The sequence below is a fragment of the Bombina bombina genome, chromosome 5 (genome assembly GCF_027579735.1).
Source record: "Bombina bombina isolate aBomBom1 chromosome 5, aBomBom1.pri, whole genome shotgun sequence".
NCBI lineage: Eukaryota > Metazoa > Chordata > Amphibia > Anura > Bombinatoridae > Bombina > Bombina bombina.
The window spans coordinates 1,147,947,711-1,147,969,863 of record NC_069503.1 but is presented as its reverse complement, the minus strand read 5'-3'; the positions used below and the strand labels follow the sequence as shown (position 1 = coordinate 1,147,969,863).

The 22,153-nt window shown below is 42.5% G+C and overlaps 1 protein-coding gene across 19 annotated transcripts in view; it reads right to left on the bottom strand.

Moving 5' to 3' along the window:
- Positions 1-22,153, bottom strand: part of PLEC (plectin) — a 476,113-nt gene that overhangs the window by 31,660 nt on the left and 422,300 nt on the right. For all 19 annotated transcript variants that reach the window (XM_053715478.1, XM_053715475.1, XM_053715480.1 and 16 more), the window contains 13 exons: positions 20,877-21,195; positions 20,074-20,148; positions 17,164-17,325; positions 16,547-16,651; positions 13,441-13,536; positions 12,785-12,910; positions 11,374-11,526; positions 2,705-2,859; positions 2,479-2,605; positions 1,750-1,933; positions 1,312-1,469; positions 541-719; positions 53-191 (listed from right to left, as the gene is read on the bottom strand). In XM_053715478.1, the coding sequence (XP_053571453.1) occupies positions 53-191; positions 541-719; positions 1,312-1,469; positions 1,750-1,933; positions 2,479-2,605; positions 2,705-2,859; positions 11,374-11,526; positions 12,785-12,910; positions 13,441-13,536; positions 16,547-16,651; positions 17,164-17,325; positions 20,074-20,148; positions 20,877-21,195 (1,978 nt within the window). The remainder of the gene's footprint in view (positions 1-52; positions 192-540; positions 720-1,311; positions 1,470-1,749; positions 1,934-2,478; positions 2,606-2,704; positions 2,860-11,373; positions 11,527-12,784; positions 12,911-13,440; positions 13,537-16,546; positions 16,652-17,163; positions 17,326-20,073; positions 20,149-20,876; positions 21,196-22,153) is intronic.

Genomic DNA, 22,153 nt, shown 5'->3' with positions numbered 1-22,153 from the left:
ATTGGTGTGAGCACATATATTTAATGAACGGTTTGCATGAATACGTTTGTACCTTAAGGTCAGATTTATTGCTCTCTAGCTCCTTAACGTCAGAGGGCACAGACTGTACATCCTTCAGTTGGTCCTCATACGTCTTTACCACCTCCTCAGCACCATGAGTGTTTCGGATCACAAGGTTGATGGTCTTCAATCTGTAATGGAACAGAGAATATCATAAAGGGGTTTGGATAGTTGGTTGCCGGGCTGATGTCAGATGTCACAAGTAATGCAACCTTTCTCTTGGGCTTCCTCTTTAAAACATAGTATGTACTGCTTCTTTCCTATACTCCTCAGTGCTACAAAATGCATAGTGGATACAGGAAATAGCTTCTCAGAAAAGTGTGTCAAAGATGAAATTAATTTCAAAGCACTGAGTCTAAGAAACAATTCCACTCTTTAGATGGGACTATAGAGAAGGGAGGAAAGGGTGTCACTGTGAGGTTTCCTGTGATCTTTAGAGGTCACCCCAGACTAAGTCACAATGTCAATAAGGCCACTCACTTTTCCAGGTAGATGGTGGACAGACTGTAGACTTGTTCCATCTTCTGCACTGTTGTGTCATGTTCAGACCGGAGCACAGGCGCAGAAGCGCCCAGGTCCTGCTGTGCCAGGATCTTCTGTGTCTTCTCGCTCACCTTGTCAAGATTCTTTTGGATGTTCTCCAGCTCAAAGTGAATTTGCTGAAAAGAGCCAGAAGAGTAAGTGAGTGATTGAATATTGGACAGAAGAGGACAGGCAAAGGGAAATATTAAAGGTGGAAACCAATGCATTATAACACTGAAACAAAGTGAGAGAGAAAAGTATTGTAAATATCAGAATGGGATTAGATTTGAGTGTGAGCCCAGCTGATAATGAGTTGATGAGTTAAAGGGCCAGTAAACCTAAAAAATAATGTTATATAACATTACTATTAATATTACACAGCGCATTGGGCCAGCTGTATAGTCACAGCCCGGCCCGACCGCGCGCTCCTGCTCTGTCTGACAGCAGGAGCGAGCTGCACTTAGTGTAATGGCGCCGGGCTGTGACTATAAAGCTGGCCAGATGCGCTGTGTAATAAAAACAGACCCGCTCAGAAGAGCACAGAGAGCGGGTCTGAAAAACTGTCATATTTTAAAAAAATTCAAAGGGAATATTATGTTTTATAACGATAACGCTAATATAATGTTATATAATTCTGCGCTATATAACATTATTTTTTAGGTTTACTGTCCCTTTAAGGTTTAAGCTGTTTCTAATGTTTTTTTCTTGTGTGCTAGTATAAAAGCTTACCTGCTGCTCTCCTATCCTCTGAGAACACTCTCTGATAGGATCTTTGTCCAGAGGTGACCGGATCTTGTTCACTGTACGAGACTCACAGCCCTCAAGCTGTAGCTGTATGTTCTTCAGCTGGGAGATATAATTCTTGCACGTCGTCTCATCCTGCTCTCCTACAACATGATCACAAAGGAATACAGTAAGGTTATCTCATATCTGCCACTACTAGACTGATCCCTTCCTTCAATACAGAATGTTAAACCTGGGTTCTAAGTGCATTAGGAAACAGCACTGTATTTTCAAGCATAAAAGATGCATTTGCATATACGGCAAGCAGTTAAGGATTAGAATTTGTCAAGCATCAAAGTGGCATTTGCCACAATTTGTGCATATAACACAGTTGTAAAAGGCACAGCTGAAATATATTAGTGTAAGAATTGAGACGGATGTTACCTTTCTCCAGGCTACGCAGGAGAAGTTCGTATTTCTGGGTAGAGGAGTTGTACTCTCTTTCTATGTTCATTCGATCATCGGCATGAAAGTTCTGGGAGTCCTGGCTGTCCCTCATGAAGTCCTGATAATGTGTTTCTAAATTCCGGAGTGTCAGCCGGTATTCCTCTGTCGTCATGCTACGGAACTGTAAAGAGAAAGTGACTGTTCATATCTTCAGTCTGTGAGAGACCCCCGCGCAGGTTAAGCACGTATGTCAGAAATCCTTGCATGTCAGAGGGGGCTGCGACGCATTGCACAGCCCTGACTAGCATCCATAACGTATAGAATCTCAATAACAAGAGCTAGTTCCTACATTCTGGACAGACATGGAGAACAGACGATATTATTAACAGCTGAGATTGAATTGAATACACTCAATAAGAATTGACAAAGGTACTAGCTGTGCGGTTGTTGCATAGGTAAAGTGCAGACTTACTGCTATCATAAAGAAGATGATACTGGTGAAATTATCAATGTGGGGTGATCTGTTTTAGCAATAATCATATTTTACTGATCTAGGTCTTCACACCATTATTTTTACCAACCGTTATACAGGGAGGTAAGGGCTGTTTCTTCATCACTAACTGACAAAATAAATCTAATCTGAATAGAAACAGAAGTTTTGTGCAGGTCTCTGACAGACAGGGATATGTGGACATAGGACAACTAAGTGATGACACAAGTACTAACCGTGACAAGCGACCAGGAATGGATGATTTGGATGTCACGCAGCAGGTACTGATAGGACAGGAGGCTCTTCAAGTCAATGTGTAATGTGTGCCAGAGGGTGAGCAGAGTCTGCTGATTTGCCTCGAGTCTGAGAGGGTAGACAGGTAGATCAGTAAACAATGGGGGGTAAAGTGGTCATTCAGGGATGGGCAGAGAGAGGATGGATCAGTGAGGGATAAAGTCTCACCTGTTAACAGCATCCAGAGCATCTTTGTTGGGAGGGGGGACGATGAAGCAGACAGAGGGAACAACAGCATCGTTACCTGAAGTGTTCTGAACCTTCCATTTCTGTGGCTGTGAGTTATTTAGCAGAAGACACTCATCCCCCTTGTGTATAGTGATCTGTGGATGCACAAAGTAATATACTCATATTAGGTTCCGCTATATTAGCTACACACTGGGCAATCTCATACATCACTGGGGTTACACACACCCGTCTCTTGTTTACATTGGTCATTGGACTGGAGTATAAGCTAAAAATGTTTGGTTTCCAATTACTACAAAACTTTATACTAAACATTGGTGGTGGTGGGGGGGGGGGTCTACATTGCTACTAACTGCTTTGAAAACAATTTATAAAAGTGTTACCAGAGATATTTCTGAATATATTTTTATAATCAGAATGAAAAATAGTGTGCTTTATTTACATGTATATCACAAGAACTGTGTATATATAGCTGTCACATGACCGGCAGACAGTATGACTGTACAATTACTGTGTATATATAGCTGTTACATGACCGGCAGACAGTATGACTGTACAATTACTGTGTATATATAGCTGTCACATGACCGGCAGACAGTATGACTGTACAATTACTGTGTATATATAGCTGTTACATGACCGGCAGACAGTATGACTGTACAATTACTGTGTATATATAGCTGTCACATGACCGGCAGACAGTATGACTGCACAATTACTGTGTATATATAGCTGTTACATGACCGGCAGACAGTATGACTGCACAATTACTGTGTATATATAGCTGTCACATGACCGGCAGACAGTATGACTGCACAATTACAGTGTATATATAGCTGTTACATGACCGGCAGACAGTATGACTGTACAATTACTGTGTATATATAGCTGTCACATGACTGGCAGACAGTATGACTGCACATTTACTGTGTATATATAGCTGTTACATGACCGGCAGACAGTATGACTGCACAATTACTGTGTATATATAGCTGTCACATGACCGGCAGACAGTATGACTGCACAAGAACTGTGTATATATAGCTGTCACATGACCGGCAGACAGTACGACTGCACAATTACTGTGTATATATAGCTGTCACATGACCAGCAGACAGTATGACTGTACAATTACTGTGTATATATAGCTGTTACATGACCGGCAGACAGTATGACTGCACAATTACTGTGTATATATAGCTGTCACATGACCGGCAGACAGTATGACTGCACAATTACTGTGTATATATAGCTGTCACATGACCGGCAGACAGTACGACTGCACAATTACTGTGTATATATATCTGTCACATGACCGGCAGACAGTATGACTGCACAATTACTGTGTATATATAGCTGTCACATGACCGGCAGACAGTATGACTGCACAATTACTGTGTATATATAGCTGTCACATGACCGGCAGACAGTATGACTGCACAAGAACTGTGTATATATAGCTGTCACATGACCGGCAGACAGTATGACTGTACAATTACTGTGTATATATAGCTGTCACATGACCGGCAGACAGTATGACTGCACAATTACTGTGTATATATAGCTGTCACATGACCTGCAGACAGTATGACTGCACAATTACTGTGTATATATAGCTGTCACATGACTGGCAGACAGTATGACTGTACACTTACTGTGTATATATAGCTGTCACATGACCGGCAGACAGTATGACTGTACAATTACTGTGTATATATAGCTGTTACATGACCGGCAGACAGTATGACTGTACAATTACTGTGTATATATAGCTGTCACATGACCGGCAGACAGTATGACTGTACAATTACTGTGTATATATAGCTGTCACATGACCGGCAGACAGTATGACTGTACAATGACTGTGTATATATAGCTGTCACATGACCGGCAGACAGTATGACTGTACAATTACTGTGTATATATAGCTGTCACATGACTGGCAGACAGTATGACTGTACAATTACTGTGTATATATAGCTGTCACATGGCCGGCAGACAGTATGACTGCACAATTACTGTGTATATATATGTTTCATGGCCGGCAGACAGTATGACTGCACAATTACTGTGTATATATAGCTGTTACATGACCGGCAGACAGTACGACTGCACAATTACTGTGTATATATAGCTGTCACATGACCGGCAGACAGTATGACTGCACAATTACTGTGTATATATAGCTGTCACATGACCGGCAGACAGTATGACTGCACAATTACTGTGTATATATAGCTGTCACATGACCGGCAGACAGTATGACTGCACAATTACTGTGTATATATAGCTGTCACATGACCGGCAGACAGTATGACTGCACAATTACTGTGTATATATAGCTGTCACATGACCGGCAGACAGTATGACTGCACAATTACTGTGTATATATAGCGGTTACATGACCGGCAGACAGTATGACTGCACAATTACTGTGTATATATAGCTGTTACATGACCGGCAGACAGTATGACTGCACAATTACTGTGTATATATAGCGGTTACATGGCCGGCAGACAGTATGACTGCACAAGAACTGTGTATATATAGCTGTTACAAGACCGGCAGACAGTATGACTGCACAATTACTGTGTATATATAGCTGTCACATGACCGGCAGACAGTATGACTGCACAATTACTATTTATATATATATATATATATATATATATAGCTGTCACATGACCGGCAGACAGTATGACTGCACAATTACTGTGTATATATAGCTGTTACATGACCGGCAGACAGTATGACTGCACAATTACTATTTATATATATATATATAGCTGTCACATGACCGGCAGACAGTATGACTGCACAATTACTGTGTATATATAGCTGTCACATGACCGGCAGACAGTATGACTGCACAATTACTGTGTATATATAGCTGTCACATGACCGGCAGACAGTATGACTGCACAATTACTGTGTATATATAGCTGTCACATGACCGGCAGACAGTATGACTGCACAATTACTATTTATATATATATATATAGCTGTCACATGACCGGCAGACAGTATGACTGCACAATTACTGTGTATATATAGCTGTTACATGACCGGCAGACAGTACGACTGCACAATTACTGTGTATATATAGCTGTTACATGACCGGCAGACAGTATGACTGCACATTTACTGTGTATATATAGCTGTTACATGACCAGCAGACAGTATGACTGCACAATTACTGTGTGTATATATATATATATATATATATATATATATATATATAGCTGTCACATGACCGGCAGACAGTATGACTGCACAATTACTGTGTATATATAGCTGTCACATGACCGGCAGACAGTATGACTGCACAATTACTGTGTATATATAGCTGTTACATGACCGGCAGACAGTATGACGGCACAATTACTGTGTATATATAGCCGTCACATGACTGGCAGACAGTATGACTGTACAATTACTGTGTATATATAGCTGTCACATGACCAGCAGACAGTATGACTGTACAATTACTGTGTATATATAGCTGTCACATGACCAGCAGACAGTATGACTGTACAATTACTGTGTATATATAGCTGTCACATGACCGGCAGACAGTATGACTGCACAATTACTGTGTATATATAGCTGTCACATGACCGGCAGACAGTATGACTGTACAATTACTGTGTATATATAGCTGTCACATGACCGGCAGACAGTATGACTGCACAATTACTGTGTATATATAGCTGTCACATGACCGGCAGACAGTATGACTGCACAATTACTGTGTATATATAGCTGTCACATGACTGGCAGACAGTATGACTGTACACTTACTGTGTATATATAGCTGTCACATGACCGGCAGACAGTATGACTGTACAATTACTGTGTATATATAGCTGTTACATGACCGGCAGACAGTATGACTGTACAATTACTGTGTATATATAGCTGTCACATGACCGGCAGACAGTATGACTGTACAATTACTGTGTATATATAGCTGTCACATGACCGGCAGACAGTATGACTGCACAATTACTGTGTATATATAGCTGTCACATGACCGGCAGACAGTATGACTGTACAATTACTGTGTATATATAGCTGTCACATGACTGGCAGACAGTATGACTGTACAATTACTGTGTATATATAGCTGTCACATGGCCGGCAGACAGTATGACTGCACAATTACTGTGTATATATAGCTGTCACATGACTGGCAGACAGTATGACTGCACAATTACTGTGTATATATATGTTTCATGGCCGGCAGACAGTATGACTGCACAATTACTGTGTATATATAGCTGTTACATGACCGGCAGACAGTATGACTGCACAATTACTGTGTATATATAGCGGTTACATGGCCGGCAGACAGTATGACGGCACAATTACTGTGTATATATAGCTGTCACATGACCGGCAGACAGTATGACTGCACATTTACTGTGTATATATAGCTGTTACATGACCGGCAGACAGTATGACTGCACAATTACTGTGTATATATATCTGTTACATGACCGGCAGACAGTATGACTGCACATTTACTGTGTATATATAGCTGTTACATGACCGGCAGACAGTATGACTGCACAATTACTGTGTATATATAGCTGTTACATGACCGGCAGACAGTATGACTGCACAATTACTGTGTATATATAGCTGTTACATGACCGGCAGACAGTATGACTGCACAATTACTGTGTATATATAGCTGTCACATGACCGGCAGACAGTATGACTGCACAATTACTGTGTATATATAGCTGTTACATGACCGGCAGACAGTATGAATGCACAATTACTGTGTATATATAGCTGTCACATGACCGGCAGACAGTACGACTGCACAATTACTGTGTATATATAGCTGTCACATGACCGGCAGACAGTACGACTGCACAATTACTGTGTATATATATCTGTCACATGACCGGCAGACAGTATGACTGCACAATTACTGTGTATATATAGCTGTTACATGACCGGCAGACAGTATGACTGCACAATTACTGTGTATATATAGCTGTCACATGACCGGCAGACAGTACGACTGCACAATTACTGTGTATATATATCTGTCACATGACCGGCAGACAGTACGACTGCACAATTACTGTGTATATATAGCTGTCACATGACCGGCAGACAGTATGACGGCACAATTACTGTGTATATATAGCTGTCACATGACTGGCAGACAGTATGACTGCACAATTACTGTGTATATATAGCTGTCACATGACCGGCAGACAGTATGACTGCACAATTACTGTGTATATATAGCTGTCACATGACCGGCAGACAGTATGACTGCACAATTACTGTGTATATATAGCTGTCACATGACCGGCAGACAGTATGACTGCGCAATTTTAAATTCAACCTACAAGAATCATTTTTACCATCACAGACACATTTTTTAATGGCTCTAATTTTAAATTAGCAATTAAACAATTATTACATCTGTTTTGTGCATGTTTAGAGGTTGACAAATTTGCTTTAGGAGCCAGATATACTTTTAGGAGGTATTGGTATATAGATATATAGAGAATAACCCAACAAGTTAGGAGCCAGGGATAAAGTTCTAGGAGCCAGCCAGTGGTATTGGTATATAGATATATAGAGAATAACCCAACAAGTTAGGAGCCAGGGATAAAGTTCTAGGAGCCAGCCAGTGGTATATAGATATATAGAGAATAACCCAACAAGTTAGGAGCCAGGGATAAAGTTTTAGGAGCCAGACAGTGGTATTGGTATATAGATATATAGAGAATAACCCAACAAGTTAGGAGCCAGGGATAAAGTTTTAGGAGCCAGACAGTGGTATTGGTATATAGATATATAGAGAATAACCCAACAAGTTAGGAGCCAGGGATAAAGGTCTAGGAGCCAGCCAGTGGTATTGGTATATAGATATATAGAGAATAACCCAACAAGTTAGGAGCCAGGGATAAAGGTCTAGGAGCCAGCCAGTGGTATTGGTATATAGATATATAGAGAATAACCCAACAAGTTAGGAGCCAGGGATAAAGTTCTAGTAGCCAGACAGTTGTATTGGTATATAGATATATAGAGAATAACCCAACAAGTTAGGAGCCAGGGATAAAGTTCTAGGAGCCAGCCAGTGGTATATAGATATATAGAGAATAACCCAACAAGTTAGGAGCCAGGGATAAAGTTCTAGTAGCCAAACAGTTGTATTGGTATATAGATATATAGAGAATAACCCAACAAGTTAGGAGCCAAGGATAAAGTTCTAGGAGCCAGCCAGTGGTATTGGTATATAGATATATAGAGAATAACCCAACAAGTTAGGAGCCAAGGATAAAGTTCTAGGAGCCAGCCAGTGGTATTGGTATATAGATATATAGAGAATAACCCAACAAGTTAGGAGCCAGGGATAAAGTTCTAGGAGCCAGCCAGTGGTATTGGTATATAGATATATAGAGAATAACCCAACAAGTTAGGAGCCAAGGATAAAGTTCTAGGAGCCAGCCAGTGGTATTGGTATATAGATATATAGAGAATAACCCAACAAGTTAGGAGCCAGGGATAAAGTTCTAGTAGCCAGACAGTGGTATTGGTATATAGATATATAGAGAATAACCCAACAAGTTAGGAGCCAGGGATAAAGTTCTAGGAGCCAGCCAGTGGTATTGGTATATAGATATATAGAGAATAACCCAACAAGTTAGGAGCCAAGGATAAAGTTCTAGGAGCCAGCCAGTGGTATTGGTATATAGATATATAGAGAATAACCCAACAAGTTAGGAGCCAGGGATAAAGTTCTAGTAGCCAGACAGTGGTATTGGTATATAGATATATAGAGAATAACCCAACAAGTTAGGAGCCAGGGATAAAGTTCTAGGAGCCAGCCAGTGGTATTGGTATATAGATATATAGAGAATAACCCAACAAGTTAGGAGCCAGGGATAAAGTTCTAGTAGCCAGACAGTTGTATTGGTATATAGATATATAGAGAATAACCCAACAAGTTAGGAGCCAGGGATAAAGTTCTAGTAGCCAGACAGTGGTATTGGTATATAGATATATAGAGAATAACCCACAAGTTAGGAGCCAAGGATAAAGTTCTAGTAGCCAGACAGTGGAATTGGTATATAGATATATAGAGAATAACCCACAAGTTAGGAGCCAGGGATAAAGTTCTAGTAGCCAGCCAGTGGTATTGGTATATAGATATATAGAGAATAACCCAACAAGTTAGGAGCCAGGGATAAAGTTCTAGTAGCCAGAAAGTGGTATATAGATATATAGAGAATAACCCAACAAGTTAGGAGCCAGGGATAAAGTTCTAGTAGCCAGACAGTGGTATATAGATATATAGAGAATAACCCAACAAGTTAGGAGTCAGGGATAAAGTTCTAGTAGCCAGCCAGTGGTATATAGATATATAGAGAATAACCCAACAAGTTAGGAGCCAAGGATAAAGTTCTAGGAGCCAGACAGTGGTATTGGTATATAGATATATAGAGAATAACCCAACAAGTTAGGAGCCAGGGATAAAGTTCTAGTAGCCAGCCAGTGGTATATAGATATATAGAGAATAACCCAACAAGTTAGGAGCCAAGGATAAAGTTCTAGGAGCCAGGGGCTCCAGGGTTTGTCGAGCCCAGCAAAGCTAACACAACCCTCTAGGGAAAATCATTATTAACCCCTTTTATCTGTGTCTATACTGCAATATAGCTTGTGCAGTGGTAGTGCTGATGCCCTGTAGGTTCGCTTGATGCTATGAAACCCAAACATTTTCTTGTGTACAAAACATTTCTAATTTACTTCTTTTATTAAATTTGCTTTGTTTCTATGATTTTCTGTGCGGAAGAGATACCTAGGTAGGCATCTGGAGCAATACATAGCAGGAAAGTGCTGCCATCTATGGATAACGCTCTTGCAAAACTGCTGCCATAAAGTGCTCCAGAAATGGGCCGGCTCCTGATGGTATGACTCTGCTTTCCAACAAAAGAGACCAAAAGAATGAAGAAAATTTGATAATAGAAGTAAATTAGAAAGTTGTTTAAAATCGCTGCTCTGAGTCATGAAAGAAAAATGATGTTTTATGCCCCTTTAACTGTAAATGAATTCTGTGACCCTAAAAGGGATATTTTAACATTACAGCAAATCTAACGTTTCCACCTTTACAGCTGGATGAAGACATTCGATAATTATTAGCACAGTATAATATGTAGGTGACATCATTTTGTATAGCGAGGTCTCCGTTATGTGACATCATTGTGCAAGGGAAATAAAAACAGGACAGGTTAGTGCAGCTGTTTATGTCTTGTTTGCTGAGGGCCACAGGTTTATGCCAATGCAGGAGCTTGATTATTTAATGCGCCAAATACCTTTTGCTCCGTTACATCATTATGAAAAGGAAACGGCGCCCCCAAAATTATTACATGAGATGCCAGGTTAACCCTTTCTTCAAGTGTGCGCATAAAAAACATTGTAATAGCGTAGCCAGGAATACTCTGCTCCATAATATTCATCTGCAAAATGTTTTAGCAAGGTTGTTGCAGACTGAAGTCACGAGTAATTATTAGCTTAAAAATACTATTTATCCATCACTAAATGCTAAGTATTTGTACAGCAGGATTTAACTATAGGTGCACGGCACACACATGAGTGCCCACTCATACTCAGTGAGTTACCTCCATCTGCTTGTAGTCACAAACCGCTTGCACTGGCTGCTTGGCCTTCAGAGGGTTAGATGGGCTGCGAGGCTTTAACTGTATGATGGATTTTGCCCGCTTGGCGAGCGCAGCTACTTGCCCCTTGTATTCTGCCATCTGCTCCTTCTCATCCTGAAAAGGGACAAGGTGATGTGAGTGTTAAAGAACAAGTAAATACAGTAGAATTGTATAAGCCAAGCATGCATAATAAAAAGACAATGCAGAAGCCCTGTCTGAATTTCAGTAGTAGATTTATTTTCTGACAAATTTCAAAGTTAGTTCCATTTTCCTTCTCACTGCATCATGTGACAGTCATCAGCCAATAACAAATTGCATATACGCATATACTGTGAATTCTTGCACATGCTCAGTAGCAGCTGGTGCCTCAAAAAGTGTGCACATAAAAAAAAAAAAGATTGTGCACATTTAGATAATGGAAGTGAATTGGAAATTTGTTTAAAAACGCATGTTCTATCTGAATCATGAAAGTTCAATTCTGACTTGAGTGTCCCTTTAAAGGGACATTCCGGTCAAAATGTAAATGCCCATAGATGAATTCCATCTTTGAATAGAAACATATTTACAATATAAAGGTAGTGGCAAAAATGCTTCTAGCAAAGGTATTTATTATTTTAGTATGTTCACGTGAAACATAGCAAGATATTCTCAGTGCACCATCATCTTAAATACTGCAGCTGCTTAGAGTGCTAGTGGGGCTTGTATCATGTCAACAATTAACAAATTGAGTAATTACCAGGTGTTACAAGCACCTTAGGCTCTCTGAGCAAGTGCTGTGTATAAAATGCTGGTGCACGGTGCATACTTAAATACACCTTTTTAAACAGCTATAGCTTTTATTAGAAGCATTTTTGCTAATACATATATATGACAAAAATGCTTCAAATCAAAACTGAAATGCATCCATGTGGATTCCAATTTTGGCTGGAATTTCCCTTTAATAACCTAGCAATGGCTGCTACATACATTAGTAACCTGCTCACAGTGATGAATTCTATTAGGAGAAGCTGTGATTTATGGGAAGGGAGAGAGGGTTTTAGGAGGTTACAGAAGCAGGTGGGACTATGGCACAGTTGCAACATAAAGAAAGCTCTGATGCTGGTTGTGACTTCTGTAGATTTTGGTCACTGTAGGTCTCGGTCACTGTAGGTCTCGGTCACTGTAGGTCTCGGTCACTGTAGGTCTCGGTCACTGTAGGTCTCGGTCACTGTAGGTCTCGGTCACTGTAGGTCTCGGTCACTGTAGGTCTCGGTCACTGTAGGTCTCAGTCACTGTAGGTCTCAGTCACTGTAGGTCTCAGTCACTGTAGGTCTCAGTCACTGTAGGTCTCGGTTACTGTAGGTCTTGGTCACTGTAGGTCTCGGTCACTCACCAAGCTGTCTTGCAGCAAGTCTTCAAGGCGAGTCACTGTGATAGAGCGGTCGCATGTGTATTTTCTTCTCATGGTTTCCTGCACTTTTTTCAGGTTGTCCTCTACCTCCTTTACATCTGCAAAAAACTGAAGTGTGGAAAAGCTTTGTCATCATTAGAATTGCTTCAGCATCATAACACATTATTAATGCCACAGATTTGTTAGCTGTAATCTATAATGCATCATTAGCTCGAGTTTAATAAATCACTACAATATATTTTTTTAAATGATAAAACACAGTTTCTTTATATAAATGTTACACGGAAAAAGGTCTGCATAGCATTCACAACAAATATAAAACTATTTAAATTTCCATTTTGTTAAGCAAAATGTGCATTAAAAGTTACCAAATAGTGGCTGTGGTAATTGTAGCATTGTGAGATATTATAGGTTTTGACAAATGTAGGTTATTGTTAGAAATCCTCTAATAAATTTACTATAATGATATATAGGTCTGTAAGCTGGAATGTTTAAATTCCTAAGGGACATCTAAGAAATGTAGCTTGTAGCAGGGTCAGATTTACTACTGGTATGAAATATATTTACTGATGATCACTCTGTATAGGGTACAGTGTTATACAGAGAGTGGACATCTCCTATCCCTGCAGGGGTAATACCTGGAAGTATGCCGTGTTCTCCTTCAGATGAGCCTCAATACAGCAACACAACTGAAGCATCCAGCTCCACTGTGTCTGAAGAGCAGCCTGGAACGCCTGAAATAAGACAGAGCCATTAGAGTCACAATCCCAGAAGAATGAAAATAAGAAACCAAACCCATGAATATAGCAGGAACTAGAAAATATGTTATAACCAGACCACCAGACCTATGAGAATCACAACTGGCAGCACCTGAGACATCACAATAAAAATAAAGAGGGTTTTGAAAAACATTTGATGCAGATCCAAATATACAAGAACCTATATAGGAGCCCCTCAGTCCTTCCATAACCAACCTATATCAGAGCCCCTCAGTCCTTCCAAAACCAACCTATATCAGAGCCCCTCAGTCCTTCCCTAAAATACCTATATCAGAGCCCCTCAGTCCTTCCCTAACAAACCAATATCAGAGCCCCTCAGTCCTTACCTAACAAACCAATATCAGAGCCCCTCAGTCCTTCCCTAACCAACCTATATCAGAGCCCCTCTGTCCTTCCATAACCAACCTATATCAGAGCCCCTCTGTCCTTCCATAACCAACCTATATCAGAGCCCCTAAGTCCTTCCCTAACCAACCTATATCAGAGCCCCTCAGTCCTTCCCTAACCAACCTATATCACAGCCCCTCAGTCCTTCCCTAACCAACCTATATCATAGCCCCTCAGTTCTTCCCTAACCAACCTATATCACAGCCCCTCAGTCCTTCCATAACCAACCTATATCACAGTCCCTCAGTCCTTCCCTAACCAACCTATATCATAGCCCCTCAGTCCTTCCCTAACCAACCTATATCAGAGCCCCCTCAGTCCTTCCCTAACCAACCTTTATCAGAGCCCCTCAGTCTTTCCATAACCAACCTATATCAGAGCCCCTCAGTCCTTTCTAACCAACCTATATCACAGTCCCTCAGTCCTTCCCTAACCAACCTATATCAGAGCCCCTCAGTCCTTCCATAACCAACCTATATCACAGCCCCTCAGTCCTTCCCTAACCAACCTATATCAGAGCCCCTCAGTCCTTCCATAACCAACCTATATCACAGCCCCTCAGTCCTTCCATAACAACCTATATCACAGTCCCTCAGTCCTTCCCTAACCAACCTATATCACAGCTCCTCAGTCCTTCCCTAACCAACCTATATCAGAACCCCTCAGTCCTTCCCTAACCAACCTATATCAGAGCCCCTCAGTCCTTCCATAACCAACCTATATCAGAGCCCCTCAGTCCTTCCATAACCAACCTATACAGAGCCCCTCAGTCCTTTCTAACCAACCTATATCACAGCCCCTTAGTCCTTCTATAACCAACCTACATCACAGTCCCTCAGTCCTTCCATAACCAACCTATATCACAGCCCCTCAGTCCTTCCCTAACCAACCTATATCAGAGCCCCTCAGTCCTTCCCTAACCAACCTATATCAGAGCCCCTCAGTCCTTCCATAACCAACCTATATCAGAGCCCCTCAGTCCTTTCTAACCAACCTATATCACAGCCCCTCAGTCCTTCCATAACCAACCTACATCAGAGCCCCTTAGTCCTTCCATAACCAACCTATATCAAAGTCCATCAGTCCTTCAATAACCAACCTATATCACAGCCCCTCAGTCCTTCCATAACCGACCTATCAGGGATAGGCAAGGTGTCCGTACACGGACACTGGTGTCCGTGACTGGCCCTTGCAGTGTCCGCCACCCATTTTGCTGTGGGGAGGGAGGAGTAAGACAGATGAATACTGGTCCTGACTCCTCCTTAACACACGCGGCGCCACGTTTTGCAGGGTTGTTGCCACTCCCACATGATGCCACTTAGTACCAGAAAATAACTCTGAGTGAGACAGAGAGAGAGGGAAGATTCAAGAAGCAAGCTGCCACTGTGTCCCTGGAGCTTTATATGCAAAGGTAAAGCACTTTAACCAGCACCTGAGGTTTATTATAAGTAGTATTTAAATAGAAAGAAAAGATATAGTAAGGTTGTGAATCATAACTTTAGTATATCTTTTCTTTCTGATTAAATAATAGAAAAGGGAAAACATTTAGTTTGAATAAAATTAGTGGTCAGTCAAGAGACTGCTAGTAATATTGGGTGATAAGTTATAGAATAAATAAAGCCTGAGTGAAATACTGGATGTGTATCTTCTGCATCTGTATAATAACACCCAGCTCTATACAAAGACACAGAAGTGACACTGGCACATGTGTATAGCCAGACAAGGGCTGGTTATAGGATCAGTGGTATCTGCATCAGTATAATAAAATTCAGCACTATAAAATAATAGTTTTAATTGTAAATGTACCTTGGTGTCCTTCACTAAAGGTCTTTACTTTAGAAAATGTCCGCCACAGCCTTGGCTCGTGCCTATCCCTGCGACCTATATCAGTGCCCCTCAGTCCTTCCATAACCAACCTATATCAGAGCCCCTCAGACCTTCCATAACCAACCTATATCAGAGCCCCTCAGTCCTTTCATAACCAACCTATATCCCAGCCCATCAGTCCTTCCATAACCAACCTATATCACAGCCCATCAGTCCTTCCATAACCAACCTAAATCAGAGCCCCTCAGTTCTTCCATAACCAACCTATATCACAGCCCATCAGTCCTTCCATAACCAACCTAAATCAGACCCCCTCAGTTCTTCCATAACCAACCTATATCATAGCCCATCAGTCATTCCATAACCAACCTATATCACAGCCCCTCAGTCCTCCCATAACCAACCTATATCACAGCCCCTCAGTACTTCCATAACCAAACTATGTCAAACACTCAATTCTTTCTTAACTAACCTTTCTCAGGGACAAACTCACTCCTCCCATAACCAACTTCTATCACAGCCCTTTGCCCAGACTCTCACTTCTTCAATGAGAAACTTAAGCAAGAACCAAGAACACGAAATAAGTTGGATGATAACTATTATTTATCTGCCATAAATCGTTTTCTTCCTAGGTTGGGTACTATGGGGACACTACAGAGAGAGAATGACTACACAAGTAATAGTGTGACTTAATACAGAACACAGCTGGCTCCCGCACAATAAAGAGGTTAGTACTCGGTTGGGTTCTCACCTCAATAGTGGCTTTCCCAGGGTGGTTGTCCTGCAGGAGCCGGTCTCCTGTGTTCTGGATTTCTTTGATTTTCTTCTCTTTTAGTTCAAGCTCCCGCATCAGTCCCTGGGAGAAAAAACAGGTGTCTATCAAATTAGCTGCACAAGCGCCATCTACATTAATCCTTAAAGGGATATGAAACACGAACATTGTTGTAATTCAGACAGAGCCTCCAATTTAAAAAAAATGCTCATATTTACTTCTCTACATGGCAGGAAAAAGTGCTCTTGTTAATGTATAACATTCTTACAGAACTACTGTAGTACTGCAGACACGTGCACGCTCCTGAGCTCACCTTTTTGCTTTTCACCAAAGATACCAAGACAAAGAAGTAAATGGGAAAGTTGTTTGAAATGATCTGCTCTGTTTAAATCATGGGTTTCATATCTCTTTAATCTCACCTATCTGAAACGGTCTAGCAGTAATAATCTGCTAATAATGTGTGCAGCGCAGGTGCAAACGCAACACCCAGTTAGGATAAACGTAGCAGAATCACAAAGAAATGATAAGGGTTGCATGCGGTTTTCATGAGCGTCAGTGTAATACTGAGACCATTGCTGTCTGTAATGGTCACTCACCGAGTAATTGTCCTTCTTGCTCGTCATGTTGTTGTTACGCTCACTCCAGTCATAGCTGACTTCTTCCTCCTCTTTGTCATTTAGCCACATCAGCTCTTTAGTGGCCGCTGTCACAAACGCGTGCAGACTCTCCAGGTGCCGGAGCCGGGCCTTAGAGGAGTTCTGTAATAAAAACAGGAGACATGCGAGGGTGAAAAGAAGTGCTGGGAATACAGAGCTGGGGGCCACAAAGGGATCTTACTAAGGAAGGGAGTATAAGGGAAGGGATTTAACCGAGCAGTGTAAGGGAAGGGATTTAACCGAGCAGTGTAAGGGAAGGGATCCCACCGAGCAGTGTAAGGGAAGGGATCCCACTGAGCAGTGTAAGGGAAGGGATCCCACTGAGCAGTGTAAGGGAAGGGATCCCACTGAGCAGTGTAATGGAAGGGATCTCACTAAGCAGTGTAAGGGAAGGGATCCCACTGAGCAGTGTAAGGGAAGGGATCCCACTGAGCAGTGTAAGGGAAGGGATTTAACCGAGCAGTGTAAGGGAACGGATCTCACTGAGCAGTGTAAGGGAAGGGATTTAACCGAGCAGTGTAAGGGAATGGATCTCACTGAGCAGTGTAAGGGAACGGATCTCACTGAGCAGTGTAAGGGAACGGATCTCACTGAGCAGTGTAAGGGAACGGATCTCACTGAGCAGTGTAAGGTAAGGGATCTCACTGAGCAGTGTAAGGGAACGGATCTCACTAAGCAGTGTAAGGGAAGGGATTTAACCGAGCAGTGTAAGGGAACGGATCTCACTGAGCAGTGTAAGGGAACGGATCTCACTGAGCAGTATAAGGGAAGGGATCCCACTGAGCAGTGTAAGGTAAGGGATCTCACTGAGCAGTGTAAGGGAAGGGATCCCAATGAGGACTGTAAGGAAAGGGAAGGGATCTCACCGAGGAGTGCAAGGGAAGGGATCCCACCGAGGAGTGCAAGGGAAGGGATCCCACCGAAGAGTGCAAGGGAAGGGATCCCACCGAAGAGTGCAAGGGAAGGGATCCCACCGAAGAGTGCAAGGGAAGGGATCCCACCGAAGAGTGCAAGGGAAGGGATCCCACCGAAGAGTGCAAGGGAAGGGATCCCACCGAAGAGTGCAAGGGAAGGGATCCCACCGAAGAGTGCAAGGGAAGGGATCCCACCGAAGAGTGCAAGGGAAGGGATCCCACCGAGGAGTGCAAGGGAAGGGATCCCACCGAGGAGTGCAAGGGAAGGGATCTTATTGAGCAGTGTAAGGGAAGGGATCCCACCGAAGAGTGCAAGGGAAGGGATCCCACCGAAGAGTGCAAGGGAAGGGATCCCACCGAAGAGTGCAAGGGAAGGGATCCCACCGAAGAGTGCAAGGGAAGGGATCCCACTGAGGAGTGCAAGGGAAGGGATCTCACTGAGCAGTGTAAGGGAAGAGATCTCACTGAGGACTGTAAGGGAAGGGATCCCAATGAGGGGTGCAAGGGAAGTGATCTCACTGAGCAGTGTAAGGGAAGGGATCTCACTGAGCAGTGTAAGGGAAGGGATCCCACTGAGGACTGCAAGGGAAGGGATCTCACTGAGCAGTGTAAGGGAAGGGATCCCAATGAGGACTGTAAGGGAAGGGATCTCACTGAGCAGTGTAAGGGAAGAGATCTCACTGAGGACTGTAAGGGAAGGGGATCTCACTATGCAATGTAAGGGGAGGGATCTCACTAAGCAGTGTAAGGGAAGGGATCCCAATGAGGAGTGCAAGGGAAGGGATCTCACTGAGGACTGTAAGGGAAGAGATCTCACTGAGGACTGTAAGGGAAGGGATCTCACCGAGGAGTGCAAGGGAAGGGATCTCACCGAGGAGTGCAAGGGAAGGGATCCCACCGAGGAGTGCAAGGGAAGGGATCCCACCGAAGAGTGCAAGGGAAGGGATCCCATCGAAGAGTGCAAGGGAAGGGATCCCACCGAGGAGTGCAAGGGAAGGGATCCCAATGAGGAGTGCAAGGGAAGGGATCTTATTGAGCAGTGTAAGGGAAGGGATCCCACCGAAGAGTGCAAGGGAAGGGATCCCACCGAAGAGTGCAAGGGAAGGGATCCCACCGAAGAGTGCAAGGGAAGGGATCCCACCGAAGAGTGCAAGGGAAGGGATCCCACCGAAGAGTGCAAGGGAAGGGATCCCAATGAGGAGTGTAAGGGAAGGGATCTTATTGAGCAGTGTAAGGGAAGGGATCTCACTGAGGAGTGTAAGGGGAGGGATCTCACTGAGCAGTGTAAGGGAAGGGATCCCAATGAGGAGTGCAAGGGAAGGGATCTTATTGAGCAGTGTAAGGGAAGGGATCCCACCGAAGAGTGCAAGGGAAGGGATCCCACCGAAGAGTGCAAGGGAAGGGATCCCACCGAAGAGTGCAAGGGAAGGGATCCCACCGAAGAGTGCAAGGGAAGGGATCCCACCGAAGAGTGCAAGGGAAGGGATCCCACCGAAGAGTGCAAGGGAAGGGATCCCACCGAAGAGTGCAAGGGAAGGGATCCCAATGAGGAGTGTAAGGGAAGGGATCTCACTAAGCAGTGTAAGGGAAGGGATCTCACTGAGCAGTTTAAGGGAAGGGATCTCACTGAGCAGTGTAAGGGGAGGGATCTCACTGAGCAGTGTAAGGGAAGGGATCTCACTAAGCAGTGTAAGGGAAGGGATCCCAATGAGGAGTGCAAGGAAGGGATCCCAATGAGGAGTGTAAGGGAAGGGATCTCACTGAGCAGTGTAAGGGGAGGAATCTCACTAAGCAGTGTAAGGGAAGGGATCCCAATGAGGAGTGCAAGGAAGGGATCTCACTGAGCAGTGTAAGGGGAGGGATCCCAGTGATTAGTTTCCAGTCATGATCTGGTGCCTGCTTTCTCTACAGATAACATATAAGGTTATTTACTTACCAGCAGCTTTGCATATTGCAGATCCAGCTTTCCCAGATAATCCTGGTATGATCCGCGTGTACCTGAGAGCTGCCCCTGAGGAGAGAGAAGAGTCTTAAGGGGAAGTATCGTTATAAAACAGAACATATGGCCTATATCACAGCTATTCCTGTGCTGAATAAGCTTTTGCTCTAACCTCTCAGGCAAAATAGAATATTTTGTGTTCATTATGGTTTTAACTCACACGGCATTGTGTATTTACTTCATGGCGGTATCGGTATTGTATGATCAGACAACAGAACAGCGCAATTAACCCATAGCGGTGTCCGCTGCCATTCACACACCTTACCCCAGCAGCGCCTTCCTTATCTCTGTAACTAATAGATTTGGGCCCTAAAAAAAGATGATTCATTTGAATCTCTAAATTAAACAATAAATCCCCCTGTATAGAAACATGAGTCACCTTTGTTCCCTGATTCCATCTGCTGTGCGGATCATGGGGGGTTGATACAGTCTAAGACCCTCTATAATGCTGTCTTAGAGTATAACAATGACTCTGTATAAGGAAAGCCTCATGTAGGGGATTATATCCTACACTACCCTTATAGACAATTAAAATCAGAAGCTCACTTGCTATCGTTCTGATCCTGCAGCTGAGCTGGAAATAGCATCACTAGAAGACGTTTAGCAAAACATGCTAGAGAGGAAGTTTATACTATGGATTTTCCCATGAATCCCCCATCTAACTATCCATAAATCTGCTTCCTTGTATTGCTGAGCCTTTTAAACCCATTGCACAATGGGAGCACACACTACAACCTTACCTCTTCAGATCGCGCTCGTTCAATCTTCGATCTGAACTCATTAATTGACTGATGGAGTCCACGATGGCTTCCGAGCTGGGATTCAACACTGGGGAGATCTGATCCCCACTCAGCTGTATTGATTCGCTTCTGGTTCTCCTCTACCCAAGCAAGCAGATCCTGCAGGTATTTAAGGGTGGCACCGTCCACATCGGGGCGGGAAGCCTGCTGAGTTGAGGTTACAGTGATGACTTGAATACTCTCCTGGGTAGCCCCAGACTTGAGTCTTAGGTTGTATTCTGTGCGTATGGCAACAAAACGCTCGTGCAATCTGTAAACCCTGCAAAGAGAAAGAGTATGAGTGAGACACAGAAGGGGAGCTAATAGCATGGCATGGTGTCCCCAACAGAAGGATTCTGCAACTCTCTCTTACAAGTGACTTATATCAAGCCTAAGAAAAAAAAGTTCCAAAAGGTTCCAGATAAAAAGTTAAATACCTTTATTGTATATCTAATTAAAAACGACAGAACCATACATTAAGGCTTAAAAATGAGCAGCAACAAGTCTAACCGGTACTCATAGACGTAAAGCTTGCACGTCTTAATTATTTAAAGAACTAAAAACAAACAATCTGATTGGTTCCTGCAAATAGATGCTCATTGTTTAACCCTAAGTATCCAAAGAGAGACCTACTAATGTGTTATAATTATTGTAAACTTAAATAATACATACATAAAAGTATAAGCAAACTTAGTATCCATAATAAATGTATGTAAATGTAACACTCAATCTCTCACTTAGAGGTACAGCAAAATAATGATAACTAGAGAAAAAAATCTCATATCAATATATATTCATACATTCAAAGCTTAGGGGACAAACAATTTAATCCACGTATAAGGCATTTTTAAAAATAATATGATTTAAAACATCATACCGAAACCATACCACACAGAAAGTTAAATACACTCAAGCCATACAATGCCACTATTCCTATGGTTAGTGTCCATGAGATTTTTATATTTTACTAACGATGTCAATAGTTAATATCAAATTTGGCGTTAAACCCATTAGGGACAAGACAATTAATTTTAAAATGCAGTATATTTCCTGACAGCATAGTATCTGGAATCTGTCTCCAATGGGGGAAACCAGCTCAATAACCTCCCATCTAAAAGAATTAACATTTCTAGGTCTAGATAAGGCCAAGCATGACCTATCCCCAGAGATATAGGACAGATGTTCCTTGATCAAGCCTGTACACTGAAGGATAGGACATTTATTTTAGTTATTTAATA